Source organism: Leuresthes tenuis, unplaced genomic scaffold, assembly GCF_036924035.1.
Source record: "Leuresthes tenuis unplaced genomic scaffold, fLeuTen1.0.hap1 SCAF_12, whole genome shotgun sequence".
Lineage (NCBI taxonomy): Eukaryota > Metazoa > Chordata > Actinopteri > Atheriniformes > Atherinopsidae > Leuresthes > Leuresthes tenuis.
In genome coordinates, this window is record NW_027325366.1 from 21682347 (window position 1) to 21703033 (window position 20687).

The 20687-nt window shown below is 41.7% G+C and overlaps 1 protein-coding gene across 1 annotated transcript in view; it reads left to right on the forward strand.

Annotated features, from left to right (window-relative positions):
- Positions 1–20687, forward strand: part of lrp2a (low density lipoprotein receptor-related protein 2a) — a 45679-nt gene that overhangs the window by 23766 nt on the left and 1226 nt on the right. The window contains 41 exon segments of the mRNA XM_072397084.1: positions 274–1206; positions 1288–1453; positions 1533–1691; positions 1792–2081; positions 2168–2368; positions 2581–2607; positions 2707–2742; positions 2836–3078; positions 3176–3301; positions 3531–3650; positions 4235–4366; positions 4989–5190; positions 5275–5570; positions 5795–6461; positions 7273–7443; positions 7536–7759; positions 7857–8034; positions 8483–8679; positions 9577–9822; positions 10026–10154; positions 11722–11841; positions 12556–12672; positions 13059–13175; positions 13344–13481; positions 13661–13783; positions 13950–14078; positions 15062–15193; positions 15270–15401; positions 15502–15645; positions 15747–15912; positions 16000–16128; positions 16217–16440; positions 16958–17137; positions 17752–17871; positions 18061–18151; positions 18312–18379; positions 18808–18925; positions 19044–19164; positions 19426–19533; positions 20330–20446; positions 20548–20619. Of these exon segments, the coding sequence (XP_072253185.1) occupies positions 274–1206; positions 1288–1453; positions 1533–1691; positions 1792–2081; positions 2168–2368; positions 2581–2607; positions 2707–2742; positions 2836–3078; positions 3176–3301; positions 3531–3650; positions 4235–4366; positions 4989–5190; positions 5275–5570; positions 5795–6461; positions 7273–7443; positions 7536–7759; positions 7857–8034; positions 8483–8679; positions 9577–9822; positions 10026–10154; positions 11722–11841; positions 12556–12672; positions 13059–13175; positions 13344–13481; positions 13661–13783; positions 13950–14078; positions 15062–15193; positions 15270–15401; positions 15502–15645; positions 15747–15912; positions 16000–16128; positions 16217–16440; positions 16958–17137; positions 17752–17871; positions 18061–18151; positions 18312–18379; positions 18808–18925; positions 19044–19164; positions 19426–19533; positions 20330–20446; positions 20548–20619 (7409 nt within the window).

Genomic DNA, 20687 nt, shown 5'->3' on the forward strand with positions numbered 1-20687 from the left:
TGTTCTTTACAATTTGTCATCCGTCATCGTTAGGAAAGGTGAAGATCAGTTCAGAAGATAAAGAGCTACATGTAGGAGAAGAGTTTACTTCTGACTCGTTTATAATTGCACCATTGAACTGATTGCAAAATAATGCTGTCAGTCAACTAGATTTCTGCACTGACCATATTCAGCTTAATTTTCCAGTTTGTTTTTATCATAACGGACACAATGATGGACAAATATGCATTGCATACGATTCTAATTACAAACTTTACATGACTCTGTCCTCAGGTAATTTGTATTTTACCAATGCCTTCCTGACTGAGACATATGTTGAGGTGCTTCGCCTGAACACAACTTTCCGCAGGGTGCTGTTTAAAACACAGGTGGACATGCCACGCCACCTTGTTGTTGACCCCAAAAACAGATACTTGTTTTGGGCTGATTATGGTCAGAACCCCAAAATTGAGCGAGCACTCTTGGACGGGACCAACCGCACAATTTTAGTGTCCTCTGGGATTATTACTCCACGAGGTCTCGCTCTGGACTGGCAAACTGGCTACGTCTACTGGGTAGATGACTCCCTGGATATGATTGCTCGAATCAACCCCCAAGGAGGGGAGACAGAGATAGTTAGGTATGGCAGCCGCTACCCAACTCCATACGGAATCACAGTGTTTGAGAATAGCATAATTTGGGTGGACAGAAACCTCAAGAAGGTTTTCCAGGCAAGTAAAGAGCCAGCCAACACAGAACCACCTGCTGTCATTAGAGACAACATCAACATGTTGAGGGACGTTGCTATCTTTGACCAGCATACCCAGCCCACCAGCCCACAAGACCTTAACCACAACCCCTGCATGGAAGCAAATGGAGGCTGTGCCCACTTCTGCTTTGCCCTCCCAGGCTCTGGTGCAGGCACCCAGAATAAAAAATGCAGCTGTGCTTTTGGAAATCTTGCAGCCGATGAGGAGAATTGCGTAGTCTCCAGGGATGATTACCTCATCTACACTACTGAGAGCACAGTGCGTAGCTTGCGACTTGATCCTGAGGACCATGCAATGCCTTTCCCTGTTGTCAATGTGCCTCGAACCTCAGTGGCTCTGGATTTTGACCTCACAGACAATAGGATCTATTTCACACAGAGCTCAGGCGCAGGAGCAAGCAAGATTAGCTACATCAGCCTGTCCTCTCCAACTTCAGCTGCTGTCATTGTGGCATCCGGTAAGTTTAGTACTCATACAGTTGAACTCTTAATCGATTAATAGTCATACTTATTACATTGTGGTCTCTGTGGTTTGACAGATCTTGGGGCTCCTGATGGTATTGCATATGACTGGATAAACAAAAGAATTTACTACAGTGACTATGTCAACCAGAGCATCAGTTCTATGTCTGTGGACGGTGCTCAGAGAACAATTATCGCCCATGTGTCCAGGCCAAGAGCAATCATGTTGGATCCCTGTAGAGGGTAAGATTTACACAAATAACTCTCTTTGTTGATAGGAACAAACTGGATGTTTTTAAATGATTTTTTTCTTGTTAAACAGATACATGTACTGGACGGACTGGGGAACTCATGCAAAGATTGAACGAGCTACCTTAGGTGGAAACTTCAGAACAGAGATTGTAAACAGCAGTCTGGTGTGGCCCAATGGCCTGACCCTGGACTATGAAGAGGCGAGGCTCTATTGGGCGGATGCCAGCTTGTAAGATCTTAAAATTTCCACTGCTGAAAAATGTATTTTATCACATCTGTCTGTGTTCTCTGAAGCTTCTGCATTTATTATCATTTTGCTCTGTCATTAGACAGAAGATTGAGCGATCCTCTCTTACGGGGTCCAACCGTGAGGTCATTGTCAGCACAGCCATCTACCCATTTGCCATGGCCATGTTTGGTCAGTTCATCTACTGGACCGACTGGAACACTCGCAGCATCTATCGGGCCAACAAGCACGATGGTTCTTACCAGACGGTCATGATTCAGAACCTTCCGTCTCGACCGATGGACATCCATGTTTTGGCCAGCAGGAAGCAGCAGCAGTGTGACAGCCCCTGCCAGCAGTTTAATGGAGGCTGCAGCCACATCTGCACACCAGGTACAGCCTCTCACTGTGTTCTGGTCATTTAGTGTAGTAACAGAAAACTGCATGACTTGTTCAACAACACAATTTTGTCCTGTTAGGACCTAACGGAGCTGAGTGTCAGTGTCCATCAGAGGGCCACTGGTACCTGGCCGACAACAAGCACTGTATCCCTGATAATGGGACTCGCTGCCAGCCAGGCCAGTTCACCTGTTTGAATGGCCGTTGTATTCGAGCCCAGTGGAAATGTGACAATGACAATGACTGCGGAGATGGCAGTGATGAGCTGGAGAGAGTTTGCGGTAGTGTTCTTAAAAGAGCTTGAACTATTCATTTTCCATGTTTGCATTTGTGACTTGTTTGATTAAAAAGATCTCAGTCAAAGCTGTCCTCTTAGAGTCTTCCTGCAATGCATTAATCTCTCTTCTTTGCCTCTGCAGTTCTCCAGCCTTTACCTTCACTAATACTAACAAGTTATGTTTCTTTTCTTTTCGCTTTAACAAATCTTTCTTAGGACATAAACCAATCTTCAGCTATGCTGGTGCGTATTCTTGCACTTTGCGACTCAATTTCCAGTGTCATGCTCTTAAGTAAAAATCAGCACTAACTCATGAATCAATGCGCTTGTCTTTGCATGCAGTCCCACAGTTGCTGTCATCCTTTATTGCCTTGTCAGGTAAAATGAGATTCCAGTAATAAAGTATGCCCATATCTTTTGATCTCACTCTACTGGCCAGAGCTCTGACCTGTTGTTGATTCTGATTGGCAGCCTTCCACACCTGCGAGCCCACAGTGTTTACTTGTGGCAATGGCCGATGTGTTCCCTACCACTACCGGTGTGACCATTATGATGATTGTGGAGATAACAGTGATGAAGTGGGTTGCCAGTTTAGACTCTGTGACCCCAATACAGAGTTCGCCTGCAACAATGGTCGCTGTATTGCAAAGGACTATGTTTGCAATGGCATCAACAACTGCTATGACAATGGGACCTCTGATGAGCAAAACTGCCGTGAGTATCCTGAATTAACCACAAGATTAAACAGAGGGAAACAGACAAAGCTGTTATTACCTGTGTTAAATATGTTTTTTTTTTTTTACTTTTTCAGCGGAGAGAACCTGCCAGCCAGAGCAAACAAAATGTCAGTCTACCAACATTTGCATCCCACGTTCATACCTGTGTGATGGAGACAACGACTGTGGGGATATGAGTGACGAGAGCCCTACGCACTGTGGTGAGTTCATCAGCAGTTTTAGGATAAAGTCCCTTGCTATATGAAATCTACAACTTACCTCAAGTTGCTGTTGTCTAAGTTGACCTTTCACATTGCTTTTGCATGTCTTTGCCATTTCAGTGAGGCATCTAAATTAGATGCAATATCAAATTTGACATTTTATTGTATTATTAATTCAATCTACATAATCCTCCGAGTGATTTAATTCTTGTCTGCATGTTCCGCATAGCTGAATCCACTTGTTCCCCGAGTGAGTTCCGTTGCTCCAGTGGCCGCTGCATCCCTGGTCACTGGTACTGTGATGGAGGGTCTGACTGCTCTGACGGCTCCGATGAACCACTCTCCTGTAGTGAGTGTTGCACAACTATCTCACACCCAAAATGGGCCTTTTGGCTTTGTGTTGCTGCCCCCACCCCATCATCAGCTGCTTGGTTATTGTGTGTAGGTGTCTGTCTGCCACTCTGCATCTGCGTGTTGTGTGAGAGACTCCTGTGAGTGATGTGGCGGAGAGTGCGAGTCAGTGGTGTATTTCTTTGTTGGCGATGTGGTCAGTCAGGCCTCCTATTGTGTGCTGCATTCCTCTGTGGTGACGCCCCTCAATGTCCTCCGACAAACAGCCCCTCCCCCTCTCTTTGTCCACCGGGGGTTACAGAGCCTCCCTTTGGCTTTTGTTTAGATAGCTCACCATGCATGGGAATGTGGAGTTGCCATGACTATTTTGAAAGCTCTGCCAGTGTTGTATTGTGCTTTCCTTGTTTGTTAAAAAGCTTTGGGGGAAGTACCTGAGATAATTGGCAGTAAAAAATTGGAAAATAAATATCATAAAATGGATTAACATTGACAGTGGATGTGAATTAGCTGAAATATGGCACATTTTACTGGCCCACGACTGCATTTTTTGTTGTGTTCTAAACATGTGATCTGTCTCTGCAGCCACACTGGTCAGAACCTGCAACACAGATCAGTTCCGCTGTGACGATGGCAGGTGCATTGCCTTATCTTGGATCTGTGATGGGGACAATGACTGTGGTGACATGAGTGACGAAGACGAGAGGCATAATTGTGGTATACACCTTTTTTTTTAACCTGTCTTTAAATTTTCATATCTCTTATCTTCGTCATGTCTGTTCTTTTTAAATCTTTTTCCAGATCTTCTCAAATCTTCATACCCTTCCTCACTACTCCCCCCTCCCCCCCAACTTCTCGAGTTTGCCCTCTCCTACTCCCCACTTGCTGTTATTATCAGGATGCTGACTCTTTTAGGTACACAAAACCGAGGGAGTGTTGTAGGGGAGACATTGACAGCTAGTGCCCAGCATCTTAGTCTGTAGTAGGTCTCCAGTCCAAGAAGCTCACATTCCTGATTTCTCCTGCCTCACTCGTTACTTTGTGCATGTCTCCTTTCTCTGGCTTCCTGGCTCAGGGTGGATCAAGGCTCTTATATCGCACCAGTATGTGCTCCAAAAATAAGATGCCTGAAGCTAAAGACTTCTGCACTTCCTGAGCCTTTGTAGGAGACCCACTTCAAAAAATGCGAATCAATCACCTTACATGGAAAAATTTGCAGTCTGGGCTATGTGGAAATACAATTTGAAATACAGTTTGGAATGTTTGGATTCCCATAATATGTTATCACAATTTTTGATTGTCTCTTAAATCCTCGTGTCCGATTTTGCTGTTTTCCCAGCCAATCGCACATGTTCAAGTGCAGAGTTCACTTGTGTGAACAACCAACCACCTCAGCGGAAATGTATTCCACATGACTGGGTGTGCGACGGGGACGCAGACTGTTCAGATGCTTTAGATGAGCATCAAAACTGTACACACAGATCATGTGGCATCAATGAGTTCACCTGCAACAATGGTCTCTGCATACGCAGCTCCTACAGGTTAGATATAAAATACCATGAATGACATTTGCACTGAGTCTGTCTAAAAATCCAAGTTAATTTCATGTGGTCTGTTAAAATCAGGTGTGATCGTCGTAATGACTGTGGAGACAGCAGTGATGAGCAGGGCTGCACGTACCAGCCATGCCAGTCACACCAGTTCACCTGTCAAAACGGCCGCTGCGTGTCCCCTGACTTTGTCTGTGATGGTGACAATGACTGTGGGGATGAGTCTGATGAGCTGGAGCACATGTGTCACACGCCAGCACCCACCTGCCCTCCTGGAGAGTTCAGATGTGAAAATGGACACTGTATTCCCCTGAGCCAGGTGTGCGACAGAAATGATGACTGCTCAGACAACAGTGATGAGAAAGGATGTGGTGAGTCTAAAGAGATTTCTTACCTAAACTAAAAGAAAACCACAAATCTTCATCCAGCAATAGTTGGGAGATAACTTCCACAATGGGTAAATTATATGACATATGATTTCTGCACTGTCTTAAGGAAATTGAGGAAATTGAAAAGTAAGAGGTGTAACAAGGTTTACCAAAATGTGTTGCTGTTTCATGACTTCAAGAACATTTTGCCTCCTCTTTGACTGCAGGTATCAATGAATGCACAGACCCATCCATTCACCACTGTGATCACAACTGTACCGACACACCTACCAGCTTTGTCTGCACCTGTCGTCCTGGTTACCGCCTCATGTCTGACGGCAAAACATGCGATGATGTCAACGAGTGTGCAGAGACACCCAGCGTGTGCAGTCAGATCTGTGAAAACACTCTCGGCTCCTACGTGTGCAAGTGCGCTCCAGGATTCCTCCGAGAGCCAGATGGGCGCAGCTGCCGTCAGAATAGCAACATCTCACCTTACCTCATCTTCAGCAACCGCTACTATCTGAGGAATCTGTCAACAGATGGGCAGGCCTATTCTCTCATTCTGCAGGGCCTGACCAGTGTCGTTGCTTTGGACTTTGATCGTGTCGACAAGCGCCTTTATTGGATTGACGTGAGCCGCAGAGTGATAGAGAGGATGTTCTTTAATGGCAGTAACAAAGAGGTGGTGGTCAATGGAGTTCTGCATGGGGAGGGCCTTGCAGTTGATTGGATAGCCAGGAAGCTCTACTGGGTGGATAGCTTCTTGGATTGTCTAAAAGTGTCTGAACTGGACGGTCGCTTTGTCAAGAAACTGGCTGAACACTGTGTTGATGACAATAACACCTATTGCTTTGAAAACCCCAGAGGCCTTGTGGTGCATCCCAAATATGGGTGAGGAATTAAGTTGTTGGCATGGCCATCAACATTATTTGCCATTGCTGCTTTTTTTAAATCATAGCATATTGATGACAGCATATATCATTACCATAGGCATAGTGATTGGTTTCTGCTTTGTTTATTAGTTGGTTATTAGTTTATTAGCAGCAATTAGGTCAAGTAAATGCCTCTTTTAAACCCATTGCAACTTCAATGAATGCATTTTTGGCAACATTCTTTTCTTACCTGTGGAAAATAAGTAATAATTTCCAAAACTTAGCTGACTTACTGTGCCCTGCCTCAAAAACTTCCTAGATAATGATAGATTTGATTTAATTAGTTGTAAATGAACCAATCGAACACATGCTTTCAGTATTTGATATGTAATTGGGAGTAAATTAATTACTTCCAGGAAATGTCCTTTTGTCACATGAGGCATAGGTAGTGGGCCTAGTGGTCAAGTGTTTGTTTGTTCATATAACAATACATTGGATGAATAAGTATGGAATTAGGAATACAAAGATGTTGCAAACCTGTAAAAAAAATTGTTTTAGTTATTGTTATACAATAGATTTAAGTGATTATCTGCTTTAGTGATGCAACAACTCTGAAACTGCGGCCAAAACCCTGACAAAACTGAAAATAGCTGCATTTGTTACATGTTAATCGAACCATATTTCCAGTATTGCTTATGGCCGTTTGTGGAGACAGAGGCGTGCTAGTCTAGTGAAAGCAGCAATGTTTTTGTTTTTAATGATTTTTTCTCTTTACTTCAGATATACATATGATATAATGATCTAAAGGGACTTTCTTTGCTCCATATTAGATACGTATACTGGACAGATTGGGGAGACAAAGCATTTATTGGTCGTGTTGGAATGGATGGTACCAACAAAGCAGCTATCATCACCACGAAGATTGAGTGGCCCAATGGTATCACAATTGACTACACCAACGACAAACTCTACTGGTCCGACGCACATCTCAATTATATCGAGTAAGTACATCAGAGAGTGGTCACACTCTTTTCACTTGTAGCAAAAATAAGACTTTTAAAAGAATCTTTTAAAATTTGAACTCCTTTCTCAGATACTCCGACTTGGATGGTCAGCACAGACACACAGTGTATGATGGAAAGTTACCGCACCCGTTTGCTCTGACTGTGTTTGAGGACTTTGTGTATTGGACTGATTGGAACACTCGCACAGTAGAGAAAGGCAACAAATATGATGGCTCTGGTCGTGAAGCACTGGTTAACACCACACACAGACCATTTGACATTCATGTATATCATCCTTACAGACAGCCTATTGGTGAGTTAAAGATCTTTGAATATTTACTAGTGGCTGGTCTCTATTTGCTCAGGTGTGGTAAACTGATATTGTTTGACTGTTGCTCTTCCTTTGGTAGTAAACAACCACTGTGCTATAAACAATGGAGGCTGCTCTCACCTGTGCTTGATCCGTCACGGGGGGCGAGAACACACCTGCGACTGCCCTGACCATTTCCTGACTGTTCAAATAGGAGGTGTGAGCCGATGCCTGCCCATGTGCACCAGCACCCAGTACAGATGTGCTAACAACGAACGGTTTGTCAATTTTTAAAAAAACTTTCCATCTGATGTGCAGCATTTTAAGCATCAATATTTCATGGCTGATCTGACTGTGGAAATATGAAGTGAAAAGATAAAGCTCTGTTAGAATGACTTGTTTGTCTCATTCCAAAGGTTTAGTTAAAGATTTTTAATGATCATGTTTCTATCACAAGGCCCCTGTAATATAAACCACTGACATTATCCATTTTCATTCTCTTCTCCTTTACTTAGGAGTAAAACTTCATGGGTCCATACGCCTACCAAGAACATGAAATGTATTGCATAATTTTGGCTGGGTTTCCACTGAAAGACCAGCATCTCCTAACTTTTTCGTCATAATGTATTAATTTGCTGTATATACAGTATAGTAAATGCATATTATGAATGAATACAATGGTCTACATTAGTTCAACACCAGTTTATTCTGTCTCTCTGTCAACAGTTGTATTCCTATCTGGTGGAAATGCGATGGTCAACAGGACTGCAGAGATGGCTCGGATGAGCCCTCCACCTGCCCGATTCGCCACTGCAGTCTTGGCCAGTTTCAGTGCAATGATGGAAACTGTACCAGTTCACACTTCCTTTGTAACAGCAACCAGGACTGCCCTGATGGCTCAGATGAAGATGATGTGCTGTGTGGTGAGATTAACTATTTGTTATGTCCTCCTCAAGGCTTCCAGTGATTTTATTTATTCTAAGTTTGTTATATTGAACAACACATTTTATAGGCCATACAGCTGTTAAAGGAAATAAATGGTGACCTTTTTTTACAAGATGACACAGTTTCCTGTGATCTTAATGAAATGTCTGTGATATGCTTTAGTCAAAATAACAGTTCAATGATGTGTTGAACTGGCCCAAGTTGTTAAAACATGCACGGCAAAATGAAACACTTTATAACACCACAGCGAACTCATCGTATTTCCATTCATATCTGGCTCCATAAGACCTGGGCTTCATTGTCACTCAACAAGTTTTTAGGGTTAACATTAAAAACATTTTGTTTTTCTAACGAAAGATACCGATGCTGTACTAATAATGCATTCACTGACAAATGGAAAAGCCTGAATTTCCAACTTCCTGTTGGTTAAAAAAAAAGGAGAAAATAAACACCAATTCAAATAAAAATGTCCTGGTCAGGACATAAAACATTAAAGTACTGGTAGACTACTACTAGCTGAATTATTTGTTAATTTAAGTGAAAAATCTAATGAAGCATGATATTTTAATGTTAATAGCAAAGCAAAAAGCAAGAGCAAAAGAGATTCAACTTCTCACTTCCAAGGCACAGTGAAGGCAACATCATTTGAAGTTGAAGCTAGGAGGAGATACAGAAGGAGGAGGCTGTAAATTCTTGTTGAGTGATGTATATTTCCCCTGCATATTTGAACTACTCACTCAATGACACATTCTATTTTTTCAGTTAGCAGTGATTTCACACAACGAAATATATGCTTTCAGGCACAGAAAAAAACCCATTCTTTCCATAATTTGCTCACTTTTAAATACATTTCTGTTTGTTGGATCTTTTTCCAGCTACCCACCAATGTGAAAGCCATCAGTGGCAGTGTGCAAATAAGCGGTGTATCCCTGAGTCGTGGCAGTGCGATGGTGAGGATGACTGTGGCGATCAATCAGATGAGAACCCTTCCCACTGCTCCGCCAGGACGTGTCGCCCTGGACAATTCAAGTGCCGCAACGGACGCTGCATCCCACAGAGCTGGAAATGTGATGTTGATGATGATTGTGGTGACAATTCAGATGAACCATTAGAGGAGTGCAGTGAGTATATAATAGCATATCTCTCTTTTTTTCTTACACTAGTATCTTCTGATTGTGTTGAGGCTGAACCTGCTAAAGTCAAACCTTTGGTTCAGATTGAATAAAATGCAAATATAGACTTCAAGGTTTGAATATCCATGCCTTTATGGACATTTAAGAAACTCCCCAACCTTAACTTTTGTTAATTGTTTATTTCTCTTTAGTGGGACCAGCTTATCGATGTGACAACCATACAGAGTTTGCCTGCAAGACCAACTACCGCTGTGTGCCTCTGTGGTCTGTTTGCAACGGCCACAACAACTGCAGGGACAACAGCGATGAACAGGGCTGTGGTGAGTCTTCGACAACCATCCTTAAGACAGAACTGATGTCCAATTTTATGCTGGCAGCAGTGAGGAGTTTGTTTTTTAGTAGGATTTATGACACTTAATGCTTTCTGGCGTCATCATTATACATTTTCATTGATCTAAGATTACTTAAGAGTAAGTAGACATTTGCCTTGGGAATGAATGAAGGGCAATTAGCCAACACCTCAGCCCTCTGTAGAACATTACGCACAGTGGTATTGGGAGGTGCTGATGGAGAGCGTCTCGCCACTCACCCTCCCCAAGCATTTACCTCTCCCTGGGAGCAACACAGATTTATTAGCCGTCTATTGGTTTGAGTCCACATACATGTGTATGTGTGTGTGTGTGTGTTGTTCCTCTGTCTTGCGTGGGGGCAGGGTTCACATAAGTCTCTTTGTACTCACTGCGATCCAAACACACTCCGCAGCGGCCCTCCCGTCTCTTATCAGAGGGCCTCACTCCATTAGTGCCATGCCTGAGCAGGAGAGGAGATCTGTGCTAATCTTACCGTAAGAATGTAGCAGATGGGCCAGGTGGAGGGCGAGGAGGACAGGACTAGTTGCGTTATCTTTGACCCCCAGCACTGTGTGGTAGAGACAGCTCAGACCAGCTCTGCTCCACTCCTCTCCCTTCTGTGGTTCTCATCTCCCGCAGTCTTATCCTTCTCAGGCATAGAGTGAACTGGCATGAATAGAGCTCACACATCTGTTTCTAGCAGCCGGCTCTCCTCCCTCTTTAATTTGAACAGTTTGATTAATTTTTTTTTTTTAAAAACACTAAATATCTTTCATGTCAAACTGACATTTTCATTATTATTATTATTTGATTTCATTTAATTTAATGTTCATGACATTTCTGGAACTGTTCTATTGTATCACAGTCTCGTTGTAATTATTGATTTGATTAATCCACTGAAAGAGCTAATCTTTTTTAATCTCTGAACTCAAGATATTTTGAGAAGATTTTCATTCCTTTCTAATGAAAGAGAACTTTTAGAGCAATGAAGCAGTGAGTGTAATATACAGCATGCACCCAGATCACATTTTATTACCTACAGTAGTTCATGCAGCATGAAACATCAGTCCAGCAACGAATCTTTCTGTTTTTAATAAAATGGTTAAACTAAGGGGGGCTATAGCTTGAGGTGTAGTTTGACTATATTCTGTTTCAATTATGTGTTTCTTATATTCTTTCTTTATCACCTTTGTGGTCAGCATAATGGTGCAGTGTTTATCACTGTCATTTTACAGAAGAGTGATTCTTGATTCAAGCCTCTGCAACATTCAAACTTTCTGTTGAGTTTGAATGTTGTTTTGGTTTTCTGTGGGTTTTCTTTCCTCTCACAGTCTGAAGACAAGAATATTAGGTTAATTGATGCTTTTAAATTGAACAATGGTGTGGGTGTACCTGTCTGTTTCTTTGAGTAAGGCCTGTGATGACTGACAGCTTGACAGCTACTTGTGCCAATGCTGGATTTGATAAGTGTTTATTATTTGTATGGTATCATGTATGATATCATACATCATGTTTCATGTGCCCACTTTTCCTCTAGACGAATTGACCTGTGATCCTCACGGAGACTTCCGCTGTGACAACCACCGCTGCATCCCGCTGAGGTGGAGGTGTGATGGGGAAGACGACTGTGGAGACAACTCAGACGAACGCAGCTGCAGTGAGTCTATCAATACTGAAGTGTGTGTGAACACTGTTTGGCATCACGAGTGTCTCTTAAAGTAGGGTTGTTGTGTGATAATACCAAAGCCCCAGGCATGTTGATTGTTCAAAGGAGAAAGGAGTGTTGATGGCAGAGAACCGTCTCACAGTCATTTCATCAGACAGTTGGGGAGTTTGCAAGAAGCTTGACACTTCTGCTGAGTGGAGTGGTGAGAGATGCAGTCTTATCAGCTGCTAGAGAAACAGGCTGTCCTCAGTGTGTCAGAAAAAGGGAGTGAGGGAGTCTGTCACCCCTTGCCCTGGAGATTTTAAACATGTCTGAGAACATGCCAGCTAATAAGGGTAATGTAGCCTCTCAAAGGAGAGACAGTGATGTTAAAACACAGTGGTGCTGCTCCCCATGTGGCTGTGCTGTTGATGCCAAGATAGTTTGTCTTCAGCGAACTCATGAGCTCGGTGCAGAGTAATAGCTTCTTATGCCACTCGTGTAGGTGTTTATTGTCAATTAATTGAAGAAAATAATTCTGACTATTTGGTGTATTGAATCAAGCTTGGAAAAATTGTTACTGCCAATAAGAGAAGATGATGAAAGAACTGACAAAAGAGGCTCTGACATATTCGTTTAATCAATGTTTTCCCTAAAATAAGCATTTGGTGACTACTAAAATTAAGTTCTGCATTTGCATTATTTTGTTTCCTTGTTTCCTCCCAGCACCACGCTCATGCACAGAGAGTGAGTTTCGTTGTGACAATCTGCGCTGCATTCCCAACCGTTGGGTCTGTGACCATGACAACGACTGTGAGGACAACTCGGATGAAAGGGACTGTGGTAAGTGGAGGCTCTTTGTTTTGGCTCAGGATCTGGCTGTTTGTGAGTAACTGAGGGCTGCACTTTACAAAGAACTAATGAAACCTCAAGATTGAAGCATAGACAAATAGGACCACCAACATTCAGTTATTGAGGAGGAGTTTATTTAATCTGCTTCAAACCAAAGTTTTCTACAGTATCTTGAGTACAAGACGGATCACTTTTATAGAACCTGAAGTTGCAGAACCTACAAGTTGTTTTTAATGACATTAATACAATAAATTATTATTTATGTGATGATATTGAAATGATTGTGATGATTTTAATATTAATTTGTTAATGAATGGCACTTGACTGACATCAAGTTGCGTCCCTTTTTTTCATATTTTATTCTGTGCTGGTTGCAGACCTGCGGACTTGTCATCCTGGCTATTTCCGATGTAACAGTGGACACTGTATTGCTGAACGTTTCAAATGTGATGGCAATGCTGACTGTTTGGACTACTCGGACGAGACATCATGTCGTGAGTGTCTGACTATTGTTAACATTTTTGGTAGCTTCACTCCATGCAATGCAATTTTATTTTTATTTGCCTTGTAGCTTTGTTTCATTAGGACAGTAAGGGTGAGTTTAGTACTGGAGAGTCATATCAGTCGCAGAATTAGTTTGACATAATTGTTCTGACTTTCAGCAACCCGCTTTCCCAACGGCACATACTGCCCCCCCTTCCTGTTTGAATGCAAGAACCACGTTTGTGTCCAGCCTCACTGGAAATGTGATGGAGACAATGACTGTGGAGACAACTCAGATGAGGAGCTGCATCTCTGCTGTAAGAAGAAACACAAACAGAAAAATTCCAAATCGTTACCTTTTAGTGCCTCTGAATCACATCGAACATCTTATTAATTTACTACTTGTGCCATGTTTCCGCAGCAGGTCATACAAGTGAATGGAATTTTTTAATTTTTTGAAGTTTATATCAGACTAAATGATTCTGTTTTTCCAAAGTGGACATTGAGTGTGAGACGCCCTTCCGTTTCCGCTGTGACAACAACCGCTGCATCTACAGCCACGAGCGGTGTAACTCTGTTGATGACTGCGGTGACGGCTCTGACGAGAAACAGGAAAACTGTGAGTCCAGCTTCTGAGATCACTCTGCATATATTATGAGACTGCTGTAGACGTTTAGCAGTGCTTTTTTTCATCTGTTCAAACTACAGTAACTCCAACTTCAGATTTTAACAGAACTAGATGAATCTCCAGCTTCTCATTCGGTGAGATGTTTGTCTCCATACAGGTCAAAGCCCAACGCATGGCCCATGCACAGATGAGGAGTATAAATGCAGTAATGGACAGTGCATTCCTCTTCAGTACGCCTGTGATGATTATGATGACTGTGGAGATGAGTCAGATGAGCTTGGCTGCCGTAAGTAACATTAACAGAGAGCACAGAAAGATAATGAAAAATAAAATATACTTTTTTGTCTGTTGAATTTTAGTGAAATAAACTGGCTTCTCATATTGCTGATTTGCAGAGACAACAAGCCAATAAAACAAAGTGAGCAACCTCTGAGCAATATTACCTAAATGTCAAATGATTCCAAATTGTATCACCTTGCAGTAAATATTTTGATTTTACTAGATTCTTCAGTCTTCTTCAGCCAGTTTAATCCTTTTTGTGCAGGTAGCAACCATGTATTTGTGTCATGGATGCCGTCTAGAGAGTTATGTTAAGCTGTGTTCTCACAGGCACGTGTTTTTCTGAGCTAAATTGTGCAAGTAGTGCAACGACTGTGGCATCATTTTTGGATAACGGCTCACTACTTTACTCCCGATTGACTCAGTCTTTCCACTGATTTTCTTTTTAGTTGGCCATCAGTGCTTCTGTATATTTTTCCATCGATGCGTGACCTCACAATCAAACTTCTTTAATTCCTCTTTCTTCTTTTTTTCATGTGGAGTCAGGATGTAGACATGCAAACAGACACAGACCACAGGTCTAAAACAAAGAATATTCTGTTGCTCGTTTGTAATTTCATTGTACAACTGTGTTTATATGTTCAGGTTAACCAGATGTTCTCGGTTTTGTCTCACTGATCACAGGTTTTTGAACTTGTGTGTAAGTGATTAAAGGTAGTTTACTTCAGTTTTTCCTTTAGGGACAGTGTTTTCAATGTAGCCTTTCTAAACTGTTATTGACTGTAAGGTTGGGCAAATTTGAATAATTTGACATTTATGCAACATTCCAACAGGTTTTTCTCACCACTTATCATAAACTATACTGTATTTATTTACCACTATGCTGACAATGCAGTGTAACTTAACATACAGTTACCTATGGGAGTGGTAAAGTTGAACGGTTGGTGTATTTTTGTATTTATTTATTTATTTTTCTCATCACTGCATCAGACCATGGCAGTGGGCACACATGCAATACCAACATGTGTGAACACAACTGTACAGACCTGACAGAGGGAGGCTTCCTCTGCTCCTGCAGACCTGGCTACAAGCCCAGAGCCACAGAAAGACACAACTGTGAAGGTAAGCTACAACTAACCAAACATTGTCACAAATGTATTTTTGTACATTCAGTTTATATGGTGTCTTTTTTGGACAGATGTGAATGAATGTGAGGCGTATGGAATGTGTCCTCAAGAGTGTAAGAACACAAAGGGGAGCTATGAGTGTTTCTGTGCCGAAGGCTTTCTATCTTTTGGTGAGCCCCATGGGACTGAGTGCGCTGCTCAAGGTAAGGTATTCTTTAGATATGTTTAATTTGGTTTCTTGTTACTACTAAGCTCTGAATTTAAACAGCAAATCAGTCTTACCACATGCCAACTTCTGAATAGGAAACCCACCAGTGCTGCTCTTGCCAGACAATGTTCGCATCCGTCGCTTCAACCTGTCCTCTGAGCAGTATTCTGACTACGTGGACAATGCTGAGCACATCCAGGCCTTGGACTACCTGTGGGATCCAGAGATTGAAGGCCTCAGTAAGTTTACTTCTCTTGAGCTTTCAAAGGTTTTGTTAGCTAAAGTGAATAGTAAGATGACGACAACTCCAAGGTTGAATCTTTTCTTTGGTGTGTTGTAGGTGTTGTTTACTGGACAGTTGCTGGTCGGGGATCTCAGTTTGGCTCTATCAAACGTGCTTATATGACCACATTTAATGATTATGGCAACAACCCAGTAAAAGAAGTGGATCTGAACCTGCGTTATATCGCCAATCCTGACGGCATCGCTGTCGACTGGGTTGGCAGGTAAGTGAGCATGATTAGCCTAATTGTTGTACAATTTGCTGTAAATCTGGTAAACATGTACTCAGTATTCTTAATCTCTGTCCTCAGGCATATTTACTGGACAGATTCAGGGACCAATCGAATTGAAGTGGCCAAATTGGATGGAAGGTACAGGAAGTGGTTGATCCACACAGATCTGGATCAACCTGCTGCTATTGTCGTGAATCCATCACTGGGGTATGGAGCTTTATAGCTTTTCTTTTGTTTTGTGGCTACATGAAAAAAACTTTAAAACTGAGTTGTTTTTGTAATTGCCTCTGGGCAGGTTGATGTACTGGACAGACTGGGGAAAGAAACCCAGAATTGAGTCAGCGTGGATGGACGGTCAGCACAGACAGGTTCTGGTGAAAGAAGAGGACCTGGGATGGCCTACTGGGCTGGCTCTGGACTATGTAAATGGGAACAGAATCTACTGGTGTGACTCCAAAGAAAACATCATTGAGTCCATGAAACCTGATGGCACAGACAGGAAGATCGTCATATCAGGAGGTCAGATTGCTGAAATATAACGTTTCCAGTCTGCAGACATACAAACAGATATGTTTTATGGGCAGATACTGACACATTTAGAGTTGGTTTCAACTCAGTTTTATGGCCGATTAACCCTGTAAGACACAGATATAGAAAGAAATTAGCAAAAAAATATTGGACCTCTCAGATGTACATGTTCTACACATTGTAATAAACACAAAGAAAAAACATTTAAGGAATTTTACTTACTTTAATCCTGACTAATCCTGTCATGCACAAAAAGGAGATGAGCTCAACGGGAAATTTGCAGGTAGAGTGAGTTCAAGGCCAGATGACCGGACATATAAATGCTTTTTCTATCCAATAGCATTGTGAGGACAAACAATAGGATCCATTACCTATGTAAATGTGGTCTTGAGAAAAAAAAACAACATTTGCAATTTTTTTAGAATTGTTAAAAATGATGTAAATTTGCAACTGTGGGTCTTCCAGGGTTAAAGAGTTGAATGTGTGTTAATGCTTTTTTCCATACCAGATATTGGACATCCCTACAGTCTGGATGTCTTTGAAGGGCATGTGTACTGGACAACAAAAGATAAAGGTGAAGTGTGGAAGACAAACAAGTTTGGGAGAGGACATAAAGTCAAAGTTCTAACCATCAACCCCTGGCTGACACAAGTCCGCATTTATCAGGAGCACCGGCACAACCAGTCAGGTCAGAAGACTGAGAGATATGCAGATAGATATTAATGTTTTCATTATAATTATTCCTATTTAGGCCCTGTTAAAAGCTCACTGAGAATAAAATTTGTCTTTTCAAGTGGAAGCAATAAAAGTTAGATTCAGAGAACTTGAATCAATGTCTAAAATAAGATTCTAATTAAAAAAACTAACAAAATAAGGGCTTGCACCATAAAAACACAATTCAGTTGTGTTTTTCTTAACTTCTCCACCAAGCAACTGGATTTGTTTTGCACAAGTTGAGAAACAAGCCAAGAAAATGTGATCAATGCCGAACCCCAGGCTCCCTAATTGAAGTAATTATGCTGATCTAAAACAAGGACTAAACAAGGCTGGCAAACAGTTTCTGCAGATACTGTATGAACACACAAAGCGTGGAGGGATTACAGATGCTCTTTCTGCTTGTTAGGTGGCGTTTTACGGAGTTGTCACTGTTACAAAAAAATTGGGTCCTTGAAACAAAGAGCAATCTTGTGTGTTTTGGTGTTTTGATGATTCTCAGATGAGGGTTATTAGAAATTTGTCGGGTCATTGCATACCATATAACAAAATGACTTTGTGTTGTCATATTTGCTCTGTTTTTGTTAGTGCCCAACCCTTGCAAGAATGTGTGCAGTCACCTCTGTCTCCTCCGACCTAGTGGGTACACCTGTGCCTGCCCGCAAGGCTCCCCTCCAATGAGTACTGACTCCCACGAATGTGATGCAGGTAAACAGCCAGCAACAGCCAGACTGCCTGCACAGACTGCACCCTTGTGTGAATAGTGACATCTGATTTCACATTCATAAATCCACCCTCCACATGTGCCTGGCTGCTCCAGTGTGCTTTTGTAAGACTCCAGTGTGATTTAATTTTGTTGTTGCTGATCGTGTGTATGCCTGGCTTTTGCCCCTGCAGCCATTGAGGCCCCTGTTGCAATGCCCCTTGCATGCAGATGCATGAATGGTGGAACCTGCTACACTGATGAAGGGGGTCTGCCCAAGTGCAAGTGAGTTTAGCTGCAGGTGCCATTATTAACCATGAAAGACTGTCCATCAGTTGTTGTCAGCAATACCGGAGAAGTTTGGTGTTCCGTCTTTTTCAGACATGTGCAGTAAGCCGTCTCAGTGTTAAAGTTTTATTTTGTGTGTTACCTTGATTTTGTGTAGATGTCCACATGGATATGTGGGCAGTTTCTGTGAGATGGGGAAGTCGAGGGGTGCTCCAGCCGGAACAGGTATTCATCTTTAATTTAACATTTTATTTATTGTTATTCATTCATTTATTTATAAGTTTTCATAACTAGTTGGATATACTTTATCTTCCTTAAAACACAGCGGAAGTGCTTTATACATGCAGTGTTTGATATGTGGAAGCTGCTCAGCTTAGTCACAAGCTGATTGTTTTGCTGAGCAAACAAGATCAGTCAGTTTGGAAGACTGCCTAAGTCAGCAGCTGGTGATCATGAAAATGACTTTTCGTTAATAATTGGCCAACTAATACAGCAACTGACAAAAGTTTAACTTCTTCAAAATTAGAAATCATCCACAAGTCGTGACCAGAAGTATACTCATCAGCAAAATTTTATTAGGGCTGTTAATGATCTGCAACTTACTGCAAATGTCTCATAACAACACAACTGAAGACTTACCCCTTCTTCTTCAGCTGTGGCTGTTTTACTTGCCGTCATCATCATTATGATTACTGGAGCTTTGGCAGTTGGTGTTTTCCTCAACTACAAACGAACAGGATCTTTCATCCCCTCCATGCCCAAATTACCCAGGTATCTGTCACTTCTACACTGTTTTTTTTTTTTTTTTACGATTTCATAAAGTTGTCCTGAAGCTCAGAGTAGAATATTCGGATCAAATTTAAGGCCGGAGTGTTTGGTTTCTGTCCAGCCTCAGCAACCTGGTGAAGTCAGCTGACACTGGGAATGGGGTGACATTTCGGTCGGGCGATAATGTGGATCTCGGACCATCACACATTGGAGTGTCATTCATTGACACAGCCATGCAAATGGTGAGATTCGAAGACAAGCATGTTCACAGTTAATGATGTTCCAAGTCACTGAACTTGCTCTGTCAGCATTTTTGGTAACTTTTTAACTAATAACTGTCATTTATAGTATCTATTGACTAATTTTAATCTTCAGTACCACCTTCACAACTGCTTGCATGAGCAGTATTTTACGACACAAGAGGTTAAACAGTACAGGTGTGACTGGGATGTCAATGCAGTGATGAGTGTAAACACAATCTCACCAATGTGTTATTCCTAAAGGATGACAATTTTGCCACTGATGCCGGAAGACAGCCGATCACGTTTGAGAACCCGCTATATGCCACTGCTCCTGTTTCCGGTGATCCAGCTGTCATTCATGCCACACAGGTAAATATTTACGTATTTTTTCATGTCATACCATTTAAGTTTTTCCAAGCATGTTCAATTATGTGACACACAATAACACTGATTGACTCGAAAAGGTTTTTGACCCAGAATAATCAGGCTGCTGGTTGCAACCCTCACCTATCAGAGACTTGAGCGTGCACAGATTGATGCTCGCAAAAACAATCAACAAAATCTATTCTATTGAAAGTTATTGAACCACTGGTACTGTTGGTTTTATGTATAGACAGTTCACCAGTTTAAAATGTGTTGTTTTTATTTTATTAAATCTTTACCAGAAAAGGGGGAACCTTCCTGGGTCCCAACCATCAGATTGAGAATCACTAAAATACAGTTCATTTTTTGTTTCGTGTCTATGCTTACTTTTCATTAAAATGGTCAGGCAGTCCATAAGCAAGGGACCTCAAAACTATCTGATATGAAGAAATTGATAAAAATAAAAACACAATGTGAGATGAATCTATCAAAGTTTAGACTTTTAGCTTCTAACACCTATTTGACAGTTGCACTGTGAGAGATACACATCAAAAAAGATGAAAACCTGCACTGTCTCAGATGACAAAGGTCATTTATGATCAAAATTAAGAAAAAATATTAAGGTATTACTTTACCTTTTGTTCAGATAGCTACTCATCATCTACACATTATTCATGGGCTTGCATGGACCCCCCTGATGATTATCTGAATATTTTATGAGCCACATCAAGTTGGCAAGTTTCAGCTCCGGCTCAGACATGCATTGACTGAGATGACATCTTGCAATTTGACTTTTGAACAGGTCACTGTTAATGTGACTGGTGAGCAGCTGGAGAACAACTTTGTGAACCCGGTGTACCGTGGAGATCAGACTGTGGGAATTGTTAACACAACTTCTGTCAGCACCAAACCAGTTCAGGTGAATGCCTGACATACAAATATGCCCACTTTTGTTTACTATGTATAATTTATAGCAGCCTGGAGGTTTGACCCCTCAGTGACTGTGTTTGTTTTTTTTAGGAGTCAAAGTGGAGCTTATTCAAACGAAAATTAAAGCCAAGCACCACTTTTGAAAACCCCTCGTACTCAGAGGTAGGTTTGGACACAAAAAGCGTTTTTAAGACATCGTGAAATATTAGCATGACTGATGTTACAACGTG